The sequence below is a fragment of the Meleagris gallopavo genome, chromosome 10, assembly GCF_000146605.3.
Source record: "Meleagris gallopavo isolate NT-WF06-2002-E0010 breed Aviagen turkey brand Nicholas breeding stock chromosome 10, Turkey_5.1, whole genome shotgun sequence".
Taxonomy (NCBI): Eukaryota; Metazoa; Chordata; class Aves; order Galliformes; family Phasianidae; genus Meleagris; species Meleagris gallopavo.
Window position 1 is genome coordinate 25,578,136 of NC_015020.2, and position 22,220 is coordinate 25,600,355.

The 22,220-nt window shown below is 47.1% G+C and overlaps 1 protein-coding gene and 1 long non-coding RNA gene across 5 annotated transcripts; both read right to left on the bottom strand.

Annotated features, from left to right (window-relative positions):
* Positions 1–8,291: 8,291 nt before the first annotated feature.
* Positions 8,292–8,840, bottom strand: TMEM275 (transmembrane protein 275). Its single transcript, XM_031554992.1, has one exon. The coding sequence runs from the start codon at positions 8,838–8,840 to the stop codon at positions 8,292–8,294; it is 549 nt and encodes a 182-aa protein (XP_031410852.1).
* LOC104912459 lies at positions 8,839–12,141 on the bottom strand. 4 transcript variants are annotated; one of them, XR_002118286.2, is made up of 5 exons: positions 11,740–12,138; positions 10,988–11,194; positions 10,182–10,445; positions 9,547–9,683; positions 8,839–8,931 (listed from the first exon to the last, which is right to left on the bottom strand). It is a non-coding gene; the product is annotated as an uncharacterized LOC104912459 (long non-coding RNA). The 4 variants fall into 4 exon arrangements; XR_794690.3 differs by having other exon boundaries at positions 10,182–11,191; positions 11,740–12,141; XR_794689.3 differs by having other exon boundaries at positions 10,182–11,194; positions 11,740–12,141.
* Positions 12,142–22,220: the final 10,079 nt, after the last annotated feature.

The window sequence follows — 22,220 nt, forward strand, 5'->3', positions numbered from 1 at the left end:
TTGCCTGCCCATGAGTTGCTATTTCATAGAAATATTATGATTGTAAAAGATTTCTAAGGTCATCCAGTCCAATCCCAACCCATCCCCAACATGCCCACTAAACCATTTCCCAGCACAGACATCCCCTACTTGTGTCTACAAGCAGTTCTTCCTTCCTTTCCCTCTCCTGGGCCCTCCTTGGCTCTTTCCAGTTCTCATGCTCTGCTTTAAGGAGTAGGGTAGGACCTTTCCAAGCTGCAGCCAGAAAGAAGGTGGCACCCATTTCCTCTCTGATGGGAACAGGATGGGAATTTAACCCCTTGAAGGAGACCCCAGCACCTCAGGGGAGGTGAAGCACAGCAATGCCAAACCACACTCATAGTAATGCACTGTGAACAAGGCGTGCTTCCACCCTGCATGCATGGTGCTCACATCCTGGCAGCTCTGCTATGTTCTCCCAGTCCTCCCAGCACCTCATCCCTTCCACCTAAGTGGAGAGCTCGTGTGTTGTTATAGCAACCTCAGCGTGGTGAAGTCTCCAGAGGGAAGGTTTATAGGGAGAGGCAATCTCTTTTATTAGACTGGCTGATTTGGCTGAGAGAGAAAAAGGAAACAAACAAACAAAATTATAAGTAATGGAGAGAGCAGCATGAAGCTCCTCAGCCACCTTATTTCCATGCTTCTCTTCTAATTCCCAGCCCTGACACAACCCTTCTGCTGTGCCTTCTTTCAGCACATAGAATCACAGAATCATTAAGGTTGGAAAAGACCCCCCCAAGATCATCCAGTCCCACCCCACCATGCCCACATCCCTCAGTGCCCCATCTCCATGGTTCTTGAGCACCTCCTGGGATGGTGACCCCACCACCTCCCTGGGCAGCTGTGCCACTGCATCACTGCTCTTTCTGAGAAGTTGTTGTTCCTAATATCCAACCTGAACCTCCTCTGGAGCAAGTTAAAGCCATTACCTCTCATCCTATCTCTGTTACCTGGGAGAAGAGGCAGATCCTCACATCACCATCACCTCCTTTCAGGGCATTGTGGAGCAATAACGTCCCCTGAGCCTCAGCACAGCTGGCAGGCAACAGCTAAAGGCTCAGTCTTTGGTAGACACTGAAAAGCTTCATCAAGCACTTTCACCTTGTTCACAGAAACCAAAGGGAGGATGACATTATGACCTGGATGGGAGGATTACACAGCACTGCATCCCTTCCTCCTCCCAAGAGCTGCATGCAGGATGTATGGCACTGTCCTGCCCTGCTGCCATCTAATCAGATCACACTGGCTCTGATTACATTCAGGGAGTTGATAAATAGCACATCTGAAAGCCACTCACCCTCCTCAGCCAAAGTAGCTCTCGTTGTAGGGAGTGAATTAAAGCCAAGAATATAGAGAGTATTTTTTTTTTTTTTAAATGATTATTTTTCCTGCTGTGGAACTTCAATTTTGGAGAAGCTGGAGGCATAATGCAAGGAGCCTGCGCAGAGCTATTTCCATTGAGGAGCACAGTTATCACTGCAGGTCCAACTCTGCATCTCTATAGAGGTGCCCAGAACCAGGTTGAATGGGGCTCTGTGCAGCCTGACTTGGTGGGGGCACACAGCCCACAGCAGGAGGTTGAATCTCAAGGATGTTTAAGGTTCCTTCCAGCCTGAGCCATCGTCTGATTCTCTAATAAACTTCAAGTAAAACACAAAACCCATTTCAGAGTTTGTCTAGAACTTTTCATCGGGTCCAGTTGGAGTACATTGGAAAAGTACAGCAGGGGCAGAACCAGAGTGGAGTCAAAGCTCAGGGCAGAGCAGACAGTAAATTATATCTTTGCTCCCTGGGACATAGAGCTATACAGGCATTTCAGATCTACTTCATCCTGCATGGTACGCTAGCCAGAGTAAGCACACAAGACTGCTCTTTCCCTCACTACAACCTCCTAATTTCCACCTTCTGGAGTAGCAAATAGCATTTGCAAAAATAAATTTAAGCCCTTAAGCTTTAAACAAGGTCTGGAGCCAGGGGAATTAATTGGAAAATGATTGAAGGCCATGAGATGGTTTTGCATGGCTTTGTTTAAGGGTGTAAGATTGCACACAACAGACAAGCAGAGACACATGTGTCCAGCTGATGTGCAGATGGGGTTTCTCCCAGTCAGTCACTGCTGGGTGTGTAGGGTTGAACCATGATCCCATCACATTGCTGATGAGGCAAAACCCTGCATCCCAAGCGTCCCTAGAACCATGGGGACAATGGAAGCAAGAGGCAAGACCTTGGCTCCACCTGCTGCTATGCATTTTGCTGTGAGAATAATAAGGCAAAACATCTCACATCGCATGGCCTTTTTCCTTTTCTCCCCCCCAGCACCTACTCATTAATGAACACTCTCCATCCGTATCAAGCAGGGCTGGTGCAGTGTTAAACTTTGGGTGTCTTTTCAGTGTCGTAGCTTGGTTAATAATTACTGTCATGACTCACTCCACGCTGCTGGAGCACCATTAAGAGAATTGACAGCACAAATAACAGAAGCATTAAGCCTAATGGTGGTGTGAGCGTTACCCTGCTGAAGTGCTGCTGGTGTCATGAGAGAAGAACCCTTCCTTTAGCATGTGACCCCCTAAGGAGGCCTTTTCCACCCCATCCCACACAGCAGCTCATGCCTCTTTTGGGATGCGACAGTACCCACCTGCATTCCTGAACATCCCCATTCCAGCTGGGCAAAAATCTCAGAATCCACAATTTCAGTGCATTCCTGTAGACTGGCACCAAAGAACAGCTCTCTTTGTCCCATCTCCCTCCACAGGTTTGCATGGATCATCCAAAAGAGCCCCATTTTCACCACTTTCCTGACTCTCTCTCCCTTGCATAGCATCAGGGGATGCCCAGCCCCCCATGGATGGTGGAATTTCAACCCCTAGATGCTTCTGTCCCCAGCGCCTTCACATTCAGACACGGCCCAACGCTTTTGAATTAGTTTTCATAGAATCATTAGCTTTAGGAAAGACCACTAAGACCATCCAGTCCAACAGTCAACCCATCACCACCATGGCTGCTGACCACATCCCCACAGTTCTTGAATGCTTCCAGGGATGGTGACCCCCCACCTCCCTGGGCAGCCTGTTCTCGAGGGCTGCACTCACCTTTCTGATGGCAGTGTTTCAATCCAGCAGTGTGAGCACATCTTCTCCCCCAGAAGAGCCCTGCCCACACCTGAAGAGCAGAAGTCAGCTGTCACTCAGTTGCAACACAACCAAATCACATCAGTAATGTAATTCCCTGAAATACCCCTTTCCTTTTCTCTTCAAGGAAAATTCAATTTATCTTTTTCTTTTTCTTTTTTTTTTTTTTTCCTTTCAATCCCCCTTCTGTGCCTTCATTGCCACGAATTCCCTAATCTTGTTATTCTTGGGTGTTGGAAAAGAGTAATCATCCGAGCCATGAAATCGAAGACAACAGCAGCACTTCCAGGGAGATGACTGGAGTCGAAGGAATTAATTCTCCCAGCAGACAGCTCCACTCTAGAACAAATGTGAGTTTAAGAATCAAAGACATGGTTTTAATGAGTCTGCATGAAAGTATGTGTGGCCCGGGGCCATGCCCAGAGCCAAATTCAGTGTTATGCCACAGAAATCATCATTTCTCAGGAAAACAAAGAGAGCAGGGTCATTCAGCGAGCTCACTGCTCCTTCAGGGAGAACCCATCTCTGTTCTTACACAGTCTCAGAGACAGTCTCCATCAAATATCCATCAGGTCAGGGAGCTGCACACACATAGCTGTGTTCTCTGGCACAGCAAGTGAATACCAGAAATCCAGGCAAGGATTTCAGCAGGAGAGATCTCCCTGGAGGGGCACAATGTGCCATAAGCTGTACTGTCACCCACGTTCCACGTTTGAGGGTCACTCTGATGCACACTGACAACATCTGGCAGTTGGAGAAAAGCAGCCTTTCAGCCCCTGTGCTGAGCACGTTTGCTATGGATGCACTGAAGACTAATGACATAAAAGCTCAGTTATATATTTCTTTTGAGAGGGACTTTGCAAATATAAACTTCACATTTTCATGGATATTTCTGCATTTTCATGGTTTTTTTTTTTTCTTCTAGGATTTGCCTAGGGGAAAAAAATAGCCCCATTTCTATCCCCAGAAGGGTTGTAATTTCGCTGTGAGTTCTGCAAAAGAATGGCAGTTCATGAGCATTTACGGAGCAATGGGCCATAGAGGGAGGTGAGGGCTTCAGGGAACAGCAGACATCCCACAGGAGAGAAGGATGGAGGGGGTCAGCCAGCTCAGCCCCATCACAGAGAGGCTCCAGGAAATCTGCAACAGATCTAAAATGTTTCAGAGACAGACATTTTCTTGTATCCTGGACAAAAGACATTGCTGGCACAAGGATAAAAAAAATAAAATAAAATACAAATAAATTTGGGCTCGGAACTAGAAAAGCTTAGTTGTAGTCCATGTAATGGTTCTAGTTATACTTCCAGGTAGAGAGAGAAGCTCAGGGTTGGGGTTAGCAATAGGGAGGTGGCAAAAATGCTGCAGGTCCTGGAGAGAATCAGCAGATGATCAGCAAACCCTCCTCTATGCTTTTCTCCCTGGTGCTGCTTTAAGAAAAGAAAAGCCCTTCTAGGAAGTTCTTTCTAAAGGTCAAAAGAAATCCCTTCTGAAAGGAGCAGGTTTGCATTTTGCACACATTGTCAGTGGAGCTTTCTTAGCCAGCTCATTTCCCAGGTCTTTAACCAGCCAGCCTGCCTGGAGCAGAGAGATTTCTTCTCGTGTCAAATCACTTGGCTGCACACGGGAGAGAAGTCCTTTCACAGGGAGAATTTGGAAAACTCTCAAATCCTCTTTATTCCCACATGCTGTCCCTCATTGCCTCATCTCCAGGAAACTGTGTGGGGTTAAGCCCAGAAGGAGAAAGCTGACAGCACCCATCCTACACACACACTTTCTAACCCTTCCCCATACCACAGTTTAAACACTTATAATCAGGCCTGGAAAGGATTCCTGGAGCTGTTCAAGAACTGTGAGGATGTGACACTGAAAGACGTGGTCAGTGGGCACGGTGGGGATGGGCTGGGGTTGGACTGGGTGATCTTAGAGCTCTTTTCCAACCTTAATGATTCTATCCTATTGCCAGAGAAGCTGAATTCAGAACAGAGGTAACATGAACTCCTAAGGATGCCCTTCTCTTGAAGTTGCCCAGGCTGGAGAATCAAGCATGGTGCACAATAAAAGCAAAGAGGCTACCTTAGGGCACACCCATAAGGTACCAACAGACTGGAAAAGCAGGCAAGCCAAATGCTTAATGAGCGCAATTATTTTAATGAGTCTGTCTTTTCCAAAATCCACATTGCACATATATAAATAGTATTCTCCTTTTTAAAAAAGACTCTCACAATAGAAACTGACTTGGAGCACAAGAAAGCCCCCCTGACTCCTGCTACACTAGAAGAAGGCACAAATTCACAATGACGTTAGTACAGGCAATCACAGTTACAGACAGACATAGAAATCCCAAAAAGGTATCAAAAGGAAAAAGCAGAGCTTCCATGCTTTGGAAAGCAGCAGGTGTTCCTGTGTGGGATCTGCCATTGTTCTACCCATCACTGATAGCATTTCATGGTGCAACCACAATAAGGAGCAGTTCCAGTACACATACTCCAGACTCAGTTTTCAAGCCTTCAATAAGTAGAAGAGGAATTTGCATGGTTACCACTTGATTTTACTACTTTTTTGCCTTCAAGTACCCAAAGAGAAGCCCTACAGTAACTGTATTCATGTGGGCAATGCTTTTGAAGGACCTTCAGAGCTGTGTGCCATTCTAAAATGCTGGTGAGCCAGCAACCTGGGAGTCAAACCTGGATCAACAAGTTATTCTGCTTATTTCCTATAGCAATTACCAGCAGGTGAAAACCACTGGAGCCTTTAGTTCAGTGCTATATTTCCCACAACCCAAACAGAAGTCAGTGCTGGAAACAGAGATCACCTGTGAAAACAAGCTCTATAGGAGATCATGCAGAGATCAGACCAGGCAGACCCATCCACCTTCAAGCAGTCTCCAGATTCAGGTGTGCTGATACCAACCCTCCTGCTTCCCAATGTTGCTCATCATTACAGCAGCTCTACAGAGCTGGGAGCAGCTGGTTTCCCTCCTGCACAGGCAGGCAGCTGCACACACAGCAATTAAATGATTTGCCTGGCACCTGGAGGCCAAAGCAGAGATTTCAGCCTACATCTTCCCAGGCATGAATCCTTCTGCTTTTGCTCCTCCTAGCCAGTAGGCTAAAAATCATGAGTGTAATTCCATGATGTAGAAGAAACTGACAAAGGCAGCAAACTGTTGGAGCATTCAAGCCAGAGTTCTCGCTTCCCTCTCATAGAAGAATGAAATTCAGCTATCAGCTCCACGATGGCTCCCCAGAGCAACCAGGACCCATGCATGGATTTTACACAACTCCTCTGTGACACCATTTGCCATCACTTATCCCAATACACCAGTCATATAGCCCTCGCTGTCTGCTTTGCAGAGATCTGCTGGTGGCCCAGGAGAACCTTGGGCACATCACAGCTTTCAGTAGCATCTTCCCTTCAGCTCCTCATATACCTTTGTGCTGGCCTCAGGTTCAGCCTAGCAAAGCACTGATTCTGGGCTGAATGAGTTGCTGGCCAAGCTGGGAAGCATTGCCTCCCTCTAACAGCAAGAGATGTGAAGTACCATAGGAAACAAATGGCTGAAAGAAATGAGATAAAGATCCCAGAAAATCCGAGTGCAGTGGGGAGGCATAAGCTGTTTGCTGGCCCTTCTAATCCAGGAGCTTGGGGATTCAAGGGGGAGATGTAGGGTGTAGGCTGAAAATAAAACAAGGACAAGGATCTGCACAGCCTCTCATTAAGTTGTGCAACTCCATGCTGCAGGATCATAGATGATAGAATTTGACAGAAGAAGGAATCCATTCAAGGCTGCTTAATACAGGCATCACTTCCAGCTCAAGAAGCTCTAAGCAATGATGTGTTGGAGGCTGGGGAGCACTTTGGAAAAGATACACTCAAGATCCATCCTCCTGCTGCTGCCTCCCAGAGTCTCCTTCGTCATTGGTCCCACATCTCACCAAATAAGTGAGTTTTCATGAGAAAAATGAGGTCCATTAGCACAGCACTTCTTACCTGGGAAGAACACAGCAGCAGCAATAATCAGCACCCTGTGCACAGCTCAGAATCTTTCTGAGCTGAAGGTACTTTTGTGTTGAGTGGCTCTTCAAGGAATTCTCTTCTGCAAACTCATCCCATTGACCTGCGAGCCCAAAAGCACCTTCAGCAGCTGGTTTCCTGCAGCAAGGAGTTCAATACCTGGTTGCCCACTGCATGCAATAGATCTGGCAGCCTCCTCAGGAAAGAAGATACCATCAGCATCTTCCTGCACAGCTCTACTGAATCCCACTCAGCAATTTGTCCCCTGCCTCAAGCTGATGCGTCCCAGGCTCAACTGCCATAAAATGATGGGAAGGAAGATGCCTCCCCCAGCACTCAGGGCATAAGCACTGCCCAAAGATTTCATTTGCAGGGCCCTCCCAATCTCCATTTACCACAGGATTTTGTTACCAAGGATTCAGCAATGTTGACCTTCTAAGATACATCCTGCATTGAGCAGCACCACTGCAATCCAGCATGATCAAAACAAGGAAAATGCTAATTCTAACTGTGATCCCTATGATTGTCTCTTATAACGGATGGTAAAGTCTCCCAAATGAAGGAAAAATTGGGCAAGAATTTCCAAAGGAAGGGAGACTGTTTCACACTGCTTTTTCAATAGTAAACACATACACTATGTCCCTACTGTCACAAAACCTGGCCCTAAAATGCTGAAATCTTCTTGTGACCGAGTGGCAGCAAGCTGTAATTTACTGCATTCCTGTTTCTATTATATCCAAGAATTGCTTCACTTTTGAAGAGAAAGAGCTGTCATTTGTCAGCCTCATGTAGCCGTCACATTGCTGCCTCCTGCTAGACAAATTATTTCATCCTCCTTTTCCAATCTCTTCTCCCAAAAGCCAGTCTTTCCCAGGAAATGTCCAGTTCACCCTTTCACAGTGACATCATTAGCAGTTTTCTTTGTGAAGCCAACTAATGGGCATGTTCCTATCAGCAAAAATCTGGAATTGTCATGCTGTTTCATCCCTCTTCCTTCAATTGATTCAAAGAAGCCTGTCTGCCTGCTGGCTTGTCACAAGCACTTTCCCCCCACCTCTGAGGTACACCTCAGATTCCAAGCCACCCATCGCAGCATCTGTCTGGCTGCTAACAAAACTCTACCTAGGTTTAGGATGTGGCCAGGTCCCTGGGCAGGTTGAGCTGTATTGCCTCTCCTCCTGGTGTGTACTTGGCCACTGGCCCATTGCCTTCCATGGTGAAGAGTTTGCAAGTCTTCGCATTCTCATGGACTGGTGTGGATTTTTTTGAGGAGATGGGGGAATTTGTGGGGCTCAGCTGAACAGCAGTGGTATCCTGCACCGTGTGCTCGCTAGTTTCAATTTCAAAGGCAGTGTTGCCAGGTTTGATGAGACCGATGTTGGAACCTGGTTTGGATTTTCTGGCCCCATGAGCAGGTGGCCTCCGGCTGCAGATGCAGCAGGCACCAAAGAATGTGAAGGCCACCACCAGCAAGATGGGTCCGATGATGATGGGAGGGTTGTTCACGGGGAGGAAGGTCCCAAATGCAAATGCTCCCACTAGAGTGATGTTGATCCCTGCCAGCATGATGCAAAGTCCACACGCACAGCAGAGGGCAGGGGAGGGGAGGCCCTGAGGTCGTGTCTTTTTCTGGCTGGGTTTCTGGGTCAAAGAGGCGCTGCTCTTTTCACTGAACATGTTGAGGTGAGTCTTGGAGGTCACTTCAGTCCTTAAAGGGTACGTACAATGCTGAGAAGGCTATTTCTGGTCTTCTGCTCCCTTGAAATCACTACAGAGGAAGAAAAGAGCATGCAACTGTTACAGCAAGAAACCAAAAGCAACTTTCCACCACCAGTTCTTCTCCATGTTTGCTGGTACCAACAACAGAGTACCAATCCAAACCTGCTCTCAAATCTGTGTTCTTCCTGACCCAATAGCTTTAGCCATCCATGTGGACAAAGCCCAACTGAATCCAAGCACAAGATGGCCCAGAGCTAAGGCTTTGGCTCTGCCTCACACTACTCATCATCACCCAGACAACACCTGTCCAAAATAGCAAACCCCAGTACTGCTAGGAACAGCCCTCACCAGAATGTGAATGCAATATACTGGAGGAGGATAAGGGTCCCAAGTTACAACAAGAAGTGGGACTGGTTGCTCCATCGTTCAGTTGTCCTGCATTCAGGCCAGTATTCTGGCTAGTGGAGAATAAAAGGCATCAGAACATCCCAAATTGCCCAGCATACACAGGTTGAGTCAACTATTAAGAGAACCTGAGCTAATGGTTAAATGTGTAGCAAGACTAAATCCATCTACAATCACAAAAGTCAATGATGAGGTGGAAAAATGAATCTGTGTCCCTAGAGTATTTGTGGGGCTTAGTCTGCTAGACTTCTTTTTCTACCTTGCATCACACTGCATTGGGTGTGATCATAGGAGATGATATAGAAGGGATCAAGTAGTCTGTCTGCTTCAGTGAGTGTAAAGCCAAATTGATGCAATTTTCCTGCAGGAGCACCACCATCACCTGGATGCAGGATCCTGGCAAATGAGAAAGTTAAGTTAGAGGAAAGCTTGTGTACGAATCTACTCTTTCCGAGGACCAAAGGCAAGAACACATATCCTTCACTGACAACAGCAGTTTGTCCGTGGAAGAGGTTATTGGACATGATGAGAGCTGGTTTTGAGTTCACTGAACTTTGCTGGGAAGCCAAATTTTCAGAAGCCAAATTGCCAGCAGTTTGCTGGTGGTGCCTTTGATTTTACAGGCAGGAGGGCAATTCTCATCCCAGCCTGATTGCAAACAACAACAGTCTGCTCTCTCATACTTCCCTGCCTGGCTCCTTAGCTTCTTTCCTCTTCTGCTGTCAAATCACATTCATAAAGACTGCAGAGAGAAAACTGATACCACACAGGTTTCTAATGCAAGAGCCCAAAATCACTGTTGTGTTATTAACACTCTGCAGCCACTATGTTTAAAAGACAAACAAACAAAACACCAATAACAAAAAAAATGAATAAGGAAATAGAAACCCTTACCCACCAAGATGCCAGTGGGATCAGCCAGCCATTTCCAGCATGTTTCCCAGGGTATCACATTTTCCCATACCTCCAACTGAGGCAGAGCTCTCTGCTGTTGTCTCCAGTGCCGTGTCTCACTGCCTCTGCTCAGGCTTTCGTTTAGAGCTGAATAGAAGTGCAGCAGTGAACTTTCAGTGAAGTTTCTGCTCAGTGAGACATCACCTGGAGCTGACAGGGACGGGCACGCTGAAGGATGCAGCTCCTCCTCATCTGGGGAAGAGTCTACAGGTGAAAACGTTTCAGAAGTGAAGATGTGTGAGAGTGGAAAGGCATTTTCTTCATCAGACAGGCTAACAACATCTGTGCTTCTCCAGCAGCATCCTTTTATTCTGCTTGGGAACCTCAGCACACGGCTGTGAGATAGAGCACCATTTTTGCCCCTTTCGCCAGCAAGGCAGCTTCTGGTTAAGCATCCACGAACTTCAAATCATATCACAGGCTCAATCCACAGGGCTTGCTTTCTCCTGGCTCCTGTGAGAATATCCCTGCTCCCAGGTGAGCTATCTGGGCTCTAACAGGATGGGTAAAAAACACCCATCACACAGCAGCTGTCACCTGTAGTTACTCCAAAGGGATCGTGCTGGTTTCTGGCTGCTATCAAGGCTGCAATGATAGCAACCAGCACAGCCCTTGGCAGCTCAGTTCCTCTGCCTGGCAGAGGGGTGTCTCCCCTCTCCCCCCCATCCCCTCTACAGTCACAGGAACCCACTGACGGGGATTTGCCCTCACTGTTATCTTTCCAGAGGAAATTTGGCAGCTTTTACCTTCCTTCTTCCACTTCAGCCAAATCAACCAGTTCCAAAATAACCAGCTTTCTTTCCGTTATCCTGTCCAGAATGATGAACTTCTTTTCCTTTAGGAAAAGTTCTTTTGGGGGCTGTGTGAAACAAGTTCTTCCTTATCAGTTAGAATCTGGGGTTCTACTCCAAACAACATCTCAGCTTGAAATGCATTGGTGGCAAGCATTGCTACTGGGGAGAGTGAAATAGAAAAGGGAAAAAAGATGAGGGAAGAAAAAAAAAAGAAGAAAAAAAAAAAAGCTGCATATCCAAACCAGAAATCCAGAGGATAGAGTGATTCCTTCTAGGGGAATATTCATCCCTCCCTATATCCTCATGGGGCCAAACAGAGGGTTTTATTCATAGCTCTGTGAGTTCCTAGAGCTCTGAGGACATTCTGACATATCCAGGCAGCATTTTATGGCTATCGTTTAAAGCCACGCAAGCAGCACGCTCGGTTCCCTCTTAGCTGTAGCAAAGGGGATGGAGCTGTCATCTTTCCATCACAGCAGGACAGATCCCCGAGGAGTCCGCTTTCCAAAGGGGCAGCCAAGGAGCGGCTGTGAGCAGCACACAGAAATCCCCGTCAGATAGCTCCAGCCGCCCTCTGCGCACACACAGACTCACGAACGCAAGCAGGAGAAGCCTTTAGGGGAAGCACGAGACTTTTCCCTGGGCAAAGTGGTCGGGAAAGTCCCTTGCGGGGCCACGGGGAACGTGGGAGAGGGGATGGTTACCTGGAAATAGCCCGAGGGTCCCCTTCAGCCTTCAGACAGCAGCGCCCAAGCCACAGCGGGTCCCGGCGGGGTCGGGATGAGGACAGCAGGTTCTCCCATGACCGCCTTCCCTCCCTTCCTCCCAGAGCTCGGGAAACTTTGCTGGATGAGAACTCAGCAGGTGCCGAGCGAAACCGGCTGCATCTCCCCACTTCCCTCCGTCCAGCCGAGCTGATGCTCTCCTTCTTGGGCAGGAGGGGCTCAGCCGCAGCTCCGCATCCTCGCTGCCTCCCCTTCCTCTCCAGCCCCGCCCGCTGTCCGGCAACCTCCCCGCCTCTCCCCCTGCCTCCTTTTTATTCTTTTTTTCCTACTTGAAGGCTGCAGCCTCCGCCCATTCAGCAGCCGGAGGTGCTCGAAGCAGAACAGCCCTTTCCCAGCAGAGGAAGGCTGCACCCGCTAGGGGCAGCCCCGAGCCCCGGTGCGCGGCTCACAGCCGTCCTACAAAGATTTGGGAACGGCTGTGTTCGCTGCGCAGGGATTTAAACGCTAAAGGCTGGAAGCGCGCTTTGCGAATGGAACAAATAGCTGGTGTCAGGTGCTGAGCATCCTGGAGGGATGCAGGGGTAATTCCTGGCTTGGGGGGAACGCAGAAGGGTGCTGAGCCTCTGAGAGGTGGAAATGCTCAGGGTGTAAGAGCTGGTGAATTCAAAGAGCATCTTCAGCGTCTTTGCGATAACACGGCTACCAGACCTTGTGCACACCCAAAGATACTGCTGGCATCTCTCTGCAAATATTCTACATCCTGTTGGAAGCGCAGCCAACGTCTTGGCTCCCACATTAATAAACTAGCCAGCCTGCAGAGCTGGTGCCCACAGAAGGAAGGAAGGCTGCTCGCTGCGAGCTGCACAGAGCATAGATTGTCCTTCCTCAGCTGTGCAGACACTCACATGCCCTCATCTGTGCCCACACTGCTGTAAGCAGCCTGAATGCTGCCAGCAGCAACTCAACAAAGGCTCTTCTTCAGCTTATTGTAGAAAAAAACCTACCCAAATCGAACATGATTCATTCTCTCCTTTTTAAAACGATTGCTTTCATGCTCTCGAGAGAGAGAGAAGAAGGAAAGATAGCACAGAGATGGAGAAAAACAAAGGTCAAAGGAGAAACTGCTGAAGAGGAACAAACACACACTTCTCTCTGTTCTCCAGGCACAACTCCAGCCTAAACATTCTTAATCAAGCAGCATTTTCTGTTGCATCCCACCTCACGGGTTGGCCTTGAAATCGAGGCGAAAACAAGCTTTGCAGAAGCTGGGCTCAGCCCTGCTGAGGTGGGCAGCTCTGCCTTCTCCCTGCCTGGGGCAGCGCTGTCAGCATACCCCAGCGGCTTGGCTGAGGGCATTGGGGTACCAGGAGAACAGCGTTGGTCAGACACATTGCCCGGGCTTCTTGAGTGAAATAACAGGGAAATCTAATTACAGAGATGCAGCATCTCTTGTAGGCATTCCCTGGCTCTGCGATGCGAGCTTCAGAATGGCTCAGTGCCCTCATCCCCAGCAGAAAAGTGATGGAAGAGGACACCGCTGCTTGGGCTTTGCTTGGTACAACTCTGAGAGTCCCTCTTGCAGCAGAACTGTCACTGAGTGCTCACTGACTGTTGCTGAGTGAAAACTGGAGTGTTGAACTCCTGACACAGCCCCACAGAGCCCCTATGGGAATGGCCCCATAAAACATATCCATTCAAGAGAGGCTGTCGGATGGAAAGATCCTGGCAGGGTCATTGATTCAAGTCCCCTGCTATCACCTTGTATAACAGCAATCAAAAAGTGCTCAGGCTTCTAATGGGGTCAATTAATACCAAATGACCTGTGAGCCATTCCCTAATTGCATGAGGCAGTGATGAAGCAGGCTGCTTCCAGGTTATTGCTGGCTGTTGTGTGACTCTCCATCACACTTTCAACTTAATGGGCCATAAACCCAATAAAAAGGGGAAGACTTTGCAAAAATATGACATATATAGGGCTGCACTGAAGGAACAGTTCTGAGTTTCACATATGTGGCTCTGACAACCTGGCAGGCTGCATTTGTGTGATTAAAACAACAGCTAATTCAAGAACTAAAATTAAAGCTAGATTTCTCGCTAAATCAGAAGAGATCCACTGCTTTGTAGAGCTCTGGTAGCTCATGAGCATTCATCATTTGCCAGGGGGCTTTGCCAGTCTGATTTTGGGCTTACCAGGAAGCAGGAACCCTGCCATGCTCAGCTCCCAGCCCTCTGCAGAATGCAGATCTATATGTCTGAAGATGCAGCTTGTTCTCATTTTCTGCTGAATTCCAACATCAAGTCAGAAGTTTATGAATGAGAGGCACAATTTGCCTGCTTGCTTTTTCTTATTGTCGTTTCCTGAGCGTGGGTTTAAAATGAAATCTGGTTTGAGTGCTCCTGCACCCAAAAAGACTGCCAGGAAGTTAGCAGTGCGGCAGGATCCAGCTCTGGCTCATGGCTTAGTGCCCCTGAAATCCAGAAAAGGGCAAGGCCAATTTCTGCAACAGTGTTCACCTGTCTGTAACATCCCATAAAGAAAGAAGGAGGCAAAAAAGCAGACCAGTGTTTGTCATTCTCAGAGGCTGCTGTGAAATTGCTGTGCAGGAGATTTAAACTCCCAGAGGAGGCAGCTCTTTGTACAGTGTGTAATTAAAATCACAAGACTCTGCCGTGGACTACAAAAGCATTAGTGTGTTCAGAGCCAGCAGGGAGCCACAACTGGACCTGTCAGACACAGAAGACACGTGCAGCTCTGGGCTTACAAGGTCCCTACGTTTGTGAGTGCTGGCAATGGCCAGAAGGGGAAAGCTTGCTCTTGGCTGGCCATGGTCCTTGTACTCTAAGTCTCTGCTATTCCAGCCACTGAGCCAGAACAATAAGGAAGGTAGATGGGTAGTCTGGTCTCATCTCACCAGGGATGAAGCTTTTGTTGTTTCTCAATAGAAGAGCTGGCAGCCTTACCCATGTGTGGTGTCTCCCAGGACACTCACTGCAGCTCAGCAGGAATAGCTCATACTTCCACTCTGCTCTTCCCATGAGCTTTCTCATCATGCACACCACTGTCTCCATGACCTAAAGCAGCTGGACTTGCTGTTCCCAAATCTCCTTGCAGGTCTTCCTATCCCCACACCAAAGCCCTTCAGAGCAGGGATCTCTTTTGTTTGTCTGTGTGTTGCACTGTATAGTGTGGGACCCTCATCCTAAGTTTCTGAATGCTAATGCAATTCAAGTGCTTCATTATGGGCTCCAGAGAAGTGGCTTCAAATCCCCACTCTGCAACAGACAATTTCTCCCTTCAGACAAAGTAAAAAAAAAGACTTTATAGAATCATGGAATCATGAGGGTTAGAAAAGACCTCTAAGATCCAGCCCAACCATCCACCTACCACTAATATTGCCCATTAGCCCATGACCCAAAGTACCACATCTACAATATCTTCCAGACATTCAAACCAATTTCTCCTTCCTAAGAAGGCCTCTGGAAATGCTAAGAGCTGAAGAAAATTAGCTGGCAGCATCCTTGTTGGGGAAACATCTGTGCTAGCAACTCTTCTGTTACACAAACAGTACAGTAATTTTTAATGAAGCTTTCTCAAACAGGAGGAAATTAGCAGGTCACTTATCAGCAAGGGGCAAATATTTGTAATTAGCTTTCAGAGAGATTATGTCTCCTGTGTTTAATTCTCAAAGGTTCCCACTGGTAAACTAATTAACAAGAAGCTTCATTGGAAGAGCTGGCCTGAAGTTGTATGGTTTTATTATCCCAGCAGGCAGTTTGTTCTCCTGTTGCTCGTGGCTGTCTCTACTGGGCAGAGCAGGCCAGTGAGGAGTTGATCAGAAAGAGGTAAATAAGACCAGAAATGATGGTTCAATGGCTTTCCTGTTCAAGCTGTTGTGGATATGAAGCCCAAAAACAGATTTAATGTAGCTCTGTGGGCCAACAAGAGGAGACTTAATTTCCATCTCTCATATCTGCCTGATGGTCAGCTTGCAGCACACCAGACCACAAGAGACACTAATTATCATCAGCATAAATCACAATACTCCTGCCAGTTTCAATTCCTGAACAATATAGCTTTGAGGAATGTCAGGCTGAACGTTGTCAACAGATGGTGTTTCTCTCTGGAGAAGAGTCATGTCCTTAATCAGACCAACACTACCTAGGGCAATGATGCCCTTGTTTTTCACCCAACTTTTTTAACCCAATGACTGAGGCTCTACACATCTGCTGTGATGAGTAAGACCTGGAAATATAGCCAATGCTGAAAAGCAGTTCATGGTCTCTCCAAGGTGTTTTACACCTTGGACAAAGGTGAGATGTCTTGAAAGTTTTTCTGCCTTGCAAAATCTGCTGGGTATCTTGTGGTTCAATCTACAGTACAACAGCAGAAAGCTTCGCAAGTCCTTAACTCTTCAGAGCAGCAAAATAAACAAGACTCCTGTGAAAATTAAAGGTCAGAATGAGGAGTCCTCACTTGTCCTTATGTGAAACTCTGGAAACCTTTTCAAAGCGTATCCTATTTCCTCAAAAGCAGGGTGCATAAAAAGAAAGCCAGGGAGACTGTTTGGATCCTTCTGTGCTTTAGACAGATCCCACATCACTTCATGGAAGAGGCTGCAGTGATTTGAGTGAACTGTGATCAAGGTCTGTAGGATGCTGCCTTGTGAATGTTTACCCTCTGGTAGAGAGCAGATGTCCACGGACACCATATGGGATATCAAGCTACAACATGGCAAAGCACAGATCATTAATCACACCCTTAAATGAACTGATTATAAGGTCATCACGTCAAGCATTTCCTAGCATCATTGTGCTTGCACAAGTTTTATTTTACATAGAGCCTGGGGAAGCATCTGGTTAGAGGACTTGACTCTGACCCATTTGCTCTGCCACAAGTCACTCTCATAATACATTTAATCTTTCTGCTTCTCAGTTCCTACACCACCACCTCAATGTCATCATGAAACACAGCAAAAGGTTCCCTTCTCCCTCAAAGTATCTGCTGTCTGGATGAATTCAGCTCTCAGACACAACAGATCAGAAATGCTGTGTTTATCTATGGCAGACATAGCCATACAAGTTCTATCACATCAGACCCCATGACTACCCACTTGTCTATAGGGAGCAACTGCTTCCCACAGGTTTGAGATCAACTGTATGTAATAAACATCTCTTTGCCTTCAAGAGCACGACCCAGAGGGGGAAAAGATTCCATGACAGCCATAGACAGTTAAGATAAAGCATTACCCACCCACTGCACTTGGGTAGACAACTGGTGGGGCGGGATGGCAGCTACAGAGGCATCATTTTGTAGATAGGCTTTAATGGTTTGTTAGGTTTAGGAGTCGCTGAAATTGTATTTTCCCTTTCCCATCTCATGTGCAGACTACACACATATAGGGAAAAGCTGAGCCTACATGCTATCTTCACCATTGTCAAGACCTACGAACTCCTATACCCAACAAACTGATTAAGACCAGGTAAGAAATTGAGCACTGGACTCTCACCTAAACTTCAGCACCAGTATGAAATTCCCAAAGCATTGACATGAAATTCAAATTCAATTTCACATCCTTTATTAACAAGACTTGTGGAGCTGAGAAATCGAAGCATCATTTGAAGCTGATGTTGGCTTACAGGAGCTCTTTCCTGATTACTCCTCCAGTGACACAGATGGGAGCAGAGCCAGACACCCCTTCTTCATCACCCCGTCACCACCGCATCAGCAGTTGTAATCAGAGGTGCAAATACGACTGAAGAAGAGAAAGACAAAAAAATAATAACAACAGGAAACAGCTTGGACTGGTGTTTCTGTGACTGTCTGAAAGCAGTAAGACGGTCTCCTCTAATAACAAGATTCCCCTCCATGTTCTTACAGATGTCCATTTATTTCTCTGTAACAGGAGAGGTTTCTACAGGGGCATGGGAAAACTGCTCCTCTGCTGCTCTGAGCATCTCCCCTAGGGCTTCTCTCCTCCTTACAAGCCCCACATCTCTATCTCCAGCCTTTTAACATCAGCTTACCCAGGAGGAAGCTGATCCTTATTTATGCCTGGGTGCAGCAGGGAGGCAGGCATTTTTCACATTTAACCCCATTTAGTAAAGATCAGGGAAACACTCCCCTCGTCCCTATCTCACCTGGGAGAGATCTTCTCCCAGGCTCCTCTGCATTTCTGAATGGGTGTGATTTGTTGCTGTGAGGACTGAAAATGCACTCGTTCTTCCCTTGGAGATTTTCTGCTCGCTGCTGGGGACCGTACAACACCTACTCATCTCAGTGGGAAATGGTATATATCTCACACAAAGAGCAAGAAGCCAAAGAATACATGCATTCCTCTCACAGTTCTGTCTGCAACTGGAGATTATTCCTGATTCAATAGCATGGTTATCCCAGCTTCTGGGGAGGCAGATTGAATCAATGAATAATTTAAAGCAATTTATACCTTTTAACCATTCAAGCACGTTTCCCAGGTCTAAGATCAATGCCTGGAAATCCATGACTATTTCAGATGGAGCCATTTATCCCCTGTCCACAGCAACATCCCTGCTACTGAGAAGGCAGCCCAGCTCTCGGCTCAGCCCAAGTGCAGTTTTCTGGTGTTTTGGGTTTACTCAGTGAAAAGAAGTTGTTGTGACTTAGGAAATGAGATGTGCCCACCCCTTCCTCCGTCTGCCCACGTGGCACCTTAGGTGTGACACAGCCTCTGCACAACTTGCTCACAGCCCTTCTGCAAAACAGTTAATTTCATTTCAAGCCTCCCTAGCACATCTGCTTGGCTATAAACCCTCCTGCTCTGCACCTTGCTTCAAGCCTCCAGTCAGCTGAATGACCAGAGAATAGAAATAGCAGCCAATGGACTGAGCTGACAGTGAGACAGTTTTATGGGCAACATAAAGTTGTCTCTAATGCTTGAGCAGCTGTGCCTGTGTGGGGAGGGAGCAGCAGAAGAGAGCAGGGCTTGGCTGCAGGAGGAATGGAAATATTAATCCAATAAAATTTCCCCGGGTAGCACTTTATAGGCTGGTTATATCACAAGTGGCATGTGTGTTAGAAAGCATTAATAAAGCCTGCAGTAAAACCTGGTAGGATTCAGAGGAAACATTACGCATGGATTTACGGGTCTGCTGCAAAATTTTATTCTCCCAGTGCTGAGGCTGGGTCCTGGAAGACAGAACTTGGGGTGGGCTGGAAGCTCTCTAAAACAGGCAGGAGGGAAAAGCTGGGGAGGAGCAGAATAGCAGAATCTCAATAGGACATCAAGCTGAAATGAAGGAAAGGAAGTCAACGTAAAGGATGGAGAAAAATAGATGGCAGCTTGTTAGGGAGCTACTCAAAGAAATAAATGCCTTGATCTCTTAGAGAGAGTGCCAGCTTACACATCTCCTGCTTGTCATCACTTGTTTTTAATTAGCTCAGCCTGTAATTGGTTAAGCAGGCTGTCCATAAGGTACCATCTCAGCACTGGCTATTATACAAGGTGCTGCTCTTACCCAGGAGCACAGAGAAACATATCAACATCAAGACTAGGAATGCAGCTAGGAAAGCTGCTGATATCACTGACAAAATACTAAACATAAATTGTGCCCCGCTTCCATCCTGTCACACTTTGAGCTCCCTGCAACATTAAGACATCACAGTGCAATTAGGACATCATGCAGAGCAAAGATGAAAGGCCACAGAAATAACACAGCAGTGCGGCTCATAGCGGGGACCCAGGTAAGAAGTCAGAAAACCCAGCCCATGCAGTGTGGCAGGCTGGAGCCTCAGGTCCCCAAAGCCTCCTGCAGCTGCTGAAAGAAACTGGATTCAGTGCAAAACCCACTGAGCAGCAATCAGGCCTGAGAGCAGACAGCTCACGCAAAAACATGACTCTCTCATGCAAAGAAATGGATTTCTCAGCCTGCTTTAAACACTCAAGGACAGCTACAGTCTCTGAATATAAATAACAAAAGGTATTTGGCTGTTTAGATGTTTTATGAGAGGAGGAAAGCGGCAAGATTTAGAGCAGAACAGTTTTTGGTTTATGTAGAAAAGGGATCCTCAATGATGTATCAGCTTCTGACAACTGCTGAAGCCTTATGTGCCCTGTACAGCCCCTCAGGACAACCAGAAACCAGAGGGGTTGGACACCTGAGAGTGATTCACCCAGCAGGGAAGCACACGAGGATGACTTCAGGTGCAAAATCCCCCCAGGCTCCCATTTTCTCCTGTCTTTTTCTTTCTGCAAAACTCACAGTGATAGGCAGCACTGCTTCTGGGGAAGCTGTGTTCAGACCCTTCTCAAGATGCTCTCTGGCTCCTTTTGCTGCTGCTTGGAGCAGAGCCCTGTAGCTCCAGCACTGCAGGTGCTGACTGCCTGCTGTGTTAATGCGCCCAGCCCTGCTGCACGAGCACTTATACACGTCTGCTGGGTCCAACAAGGACAAATGCCAGTTTCAATATGCCAGAAGCAATCTCTGTCAAACAACACACTGCTCAGCTCACCCACAGGTGAACCCATAGAAAACAAAGGAGTAAAGGGACTACACAGCCCACGTGAAAGCTTTTAACCACACTCTTGTAATGTTCCTATAGCCAGGTGCAATCCTCAGAGCCCAGAACTCCGCAAGTGCAGGATAAAGTTTGTCAGTCCACATGTGATTTGCAATGAAATGAGACAATTCTGTGGCCAGCAGTTCCCATCAGCTCCAGGCGATCCTTGCAGGTACAGGGAGGCTGCAGGTTTACAGCCCACTCTGGCATCAAACATGACCATTTGCCCCAGAACAGCATCCAGTTTTCTTCTCCTTCCTTCACTTCACCACCCTTCTGGGTCTTCCAGGCTGCAGTAGCAGGGCAAGGCTGCCTGGAAAGCATGCCAGAAGGGTGTGGAAGGCTTCATGATGTTTTTTTGGTGAAGATCGTAGAATTGTAGAATCATTAAGGTTGGAAAAGATCTCTAAGATCATCCAGTCCAACCATCCACATACCACTAATATTGTCACTTAAGTACCGCATCTAAAGATCTGGCAATAGAAAGCAGAAGATGGTGAAAACAGACATCCAACACCTGCTGTGCTGGATCGTTTTGTCAGTGATTCAGTAGGCAGGAACTCTTCCCAAGATTGCTGATAAATCCCGTTCAGAAAGCTCAGACTTTCCAAGTGATATTTTAGGATGAAGATTAACCGCTGTTTCTGTAAGTCTGGGCAGTGTGACCCAGTGCTTTTCACCCACTCTCCTGTTTTCATCTGTCAGAGGAAGCAAATATCAGCTCTCCAAGGCCAGACGTCTTCTACTCAGGTTTCACCACCAACTAATTATTATAAGGGGATAGGAAATAGAAACCAGCCTGGATCATGCCAGATGCGGGCTGGGAAAATTCTCAAGTTCATCTTCTGTGGTAAAGCTGCCTATTACAAGCTGAACGAGAAAGATGATTAAAGATAGCTGTTATTGCAGTTTAGAGCCAACAGAGACAGCTTGTACTGGGAGGGAAGTACAACACACTGTGCTTGAGGAAGTCTGCTTAAGTGTTAGATTACATTTGCTCAGAAAACTATCAGGCTGAAAGAAGGAAAGATTCAAATCTTTGGGCCCCCAAACAGCAGCAAAACAAGGGAAAGCTGAGTGTAGGAAGTGCAGCAGGGTAGGATAACACATAGGATAACAGACATCTTGCTACCTGCCCCTTGGCTTCCTAGCGAGGCTAGTGTGTCTATCCCAAATTCAGGTCTTTCAGACCCACTGGGGTGGGCATGACTGGTGTCCAGCCCATACAAAGGATGATGACACAGGGAAAACCCTTGTCCTGCCTTTGAGAGAAGCACGTTAAAACAAAGTGGCTTGCTTAGGATCACACCACAATGCTGTGGTAGGGCTGAGGCCTGAACTTGCTCTTCTTTCAATCACTCTCACCAAGACCATGCTGATGAAGACTTTGTCCTCATTTTCTTTCTGTAGCGAAACATATGATATACATCTTGCTCCAAGAAGGCCAACAGAGCCCTGTTGTATGCAGGACTGGGGAAGAGACTGTGCCCCATACTTGGTTCTGGGGAGACAGCATCTCAAGTACTGGTTCAGTTTTGAGATGAACACCCCTCCACTTGTTCCAGTCCTTTTGCATTAAGTTTCCTGATGCTCAGAGCAGAAGAGGATGTGACTCTGCAGCTGCTTATAAATCTCCCAGTCAATTTGGGAGGGTGGCTGTGTTTGTACAAGTTTTTGAAAATGTAAGCTGCTAAGCAGAGAGGGAAAAATAAATCTCACTGGAGGAAGGGCAACATTTGGCTGCTGTCAAGTGAATCTAGATAGAAAATGTGAACGTCTAGGCCAGACCAGATGAGCACCATTCTGCAAATGCTCAGTGCTAACACAGCCAAGGCAACTGCATCAGCACAGAACAGAAACTGGCACAGATACCCTCATATTTGTAACGGTCTCCATCCCACAATAGCTGCTTTGGTTGTAAGCCATG

Excerpts from the sequence above, each read along its gene's own strand:
- TMEM275 (XM_031554992.1), bottom strand. The coding sequence starts at position 8,840 with ATGTTCAGTGAAAAGAGCAGCGCCTCTTTGACCCAGAAACCCAGCCAG.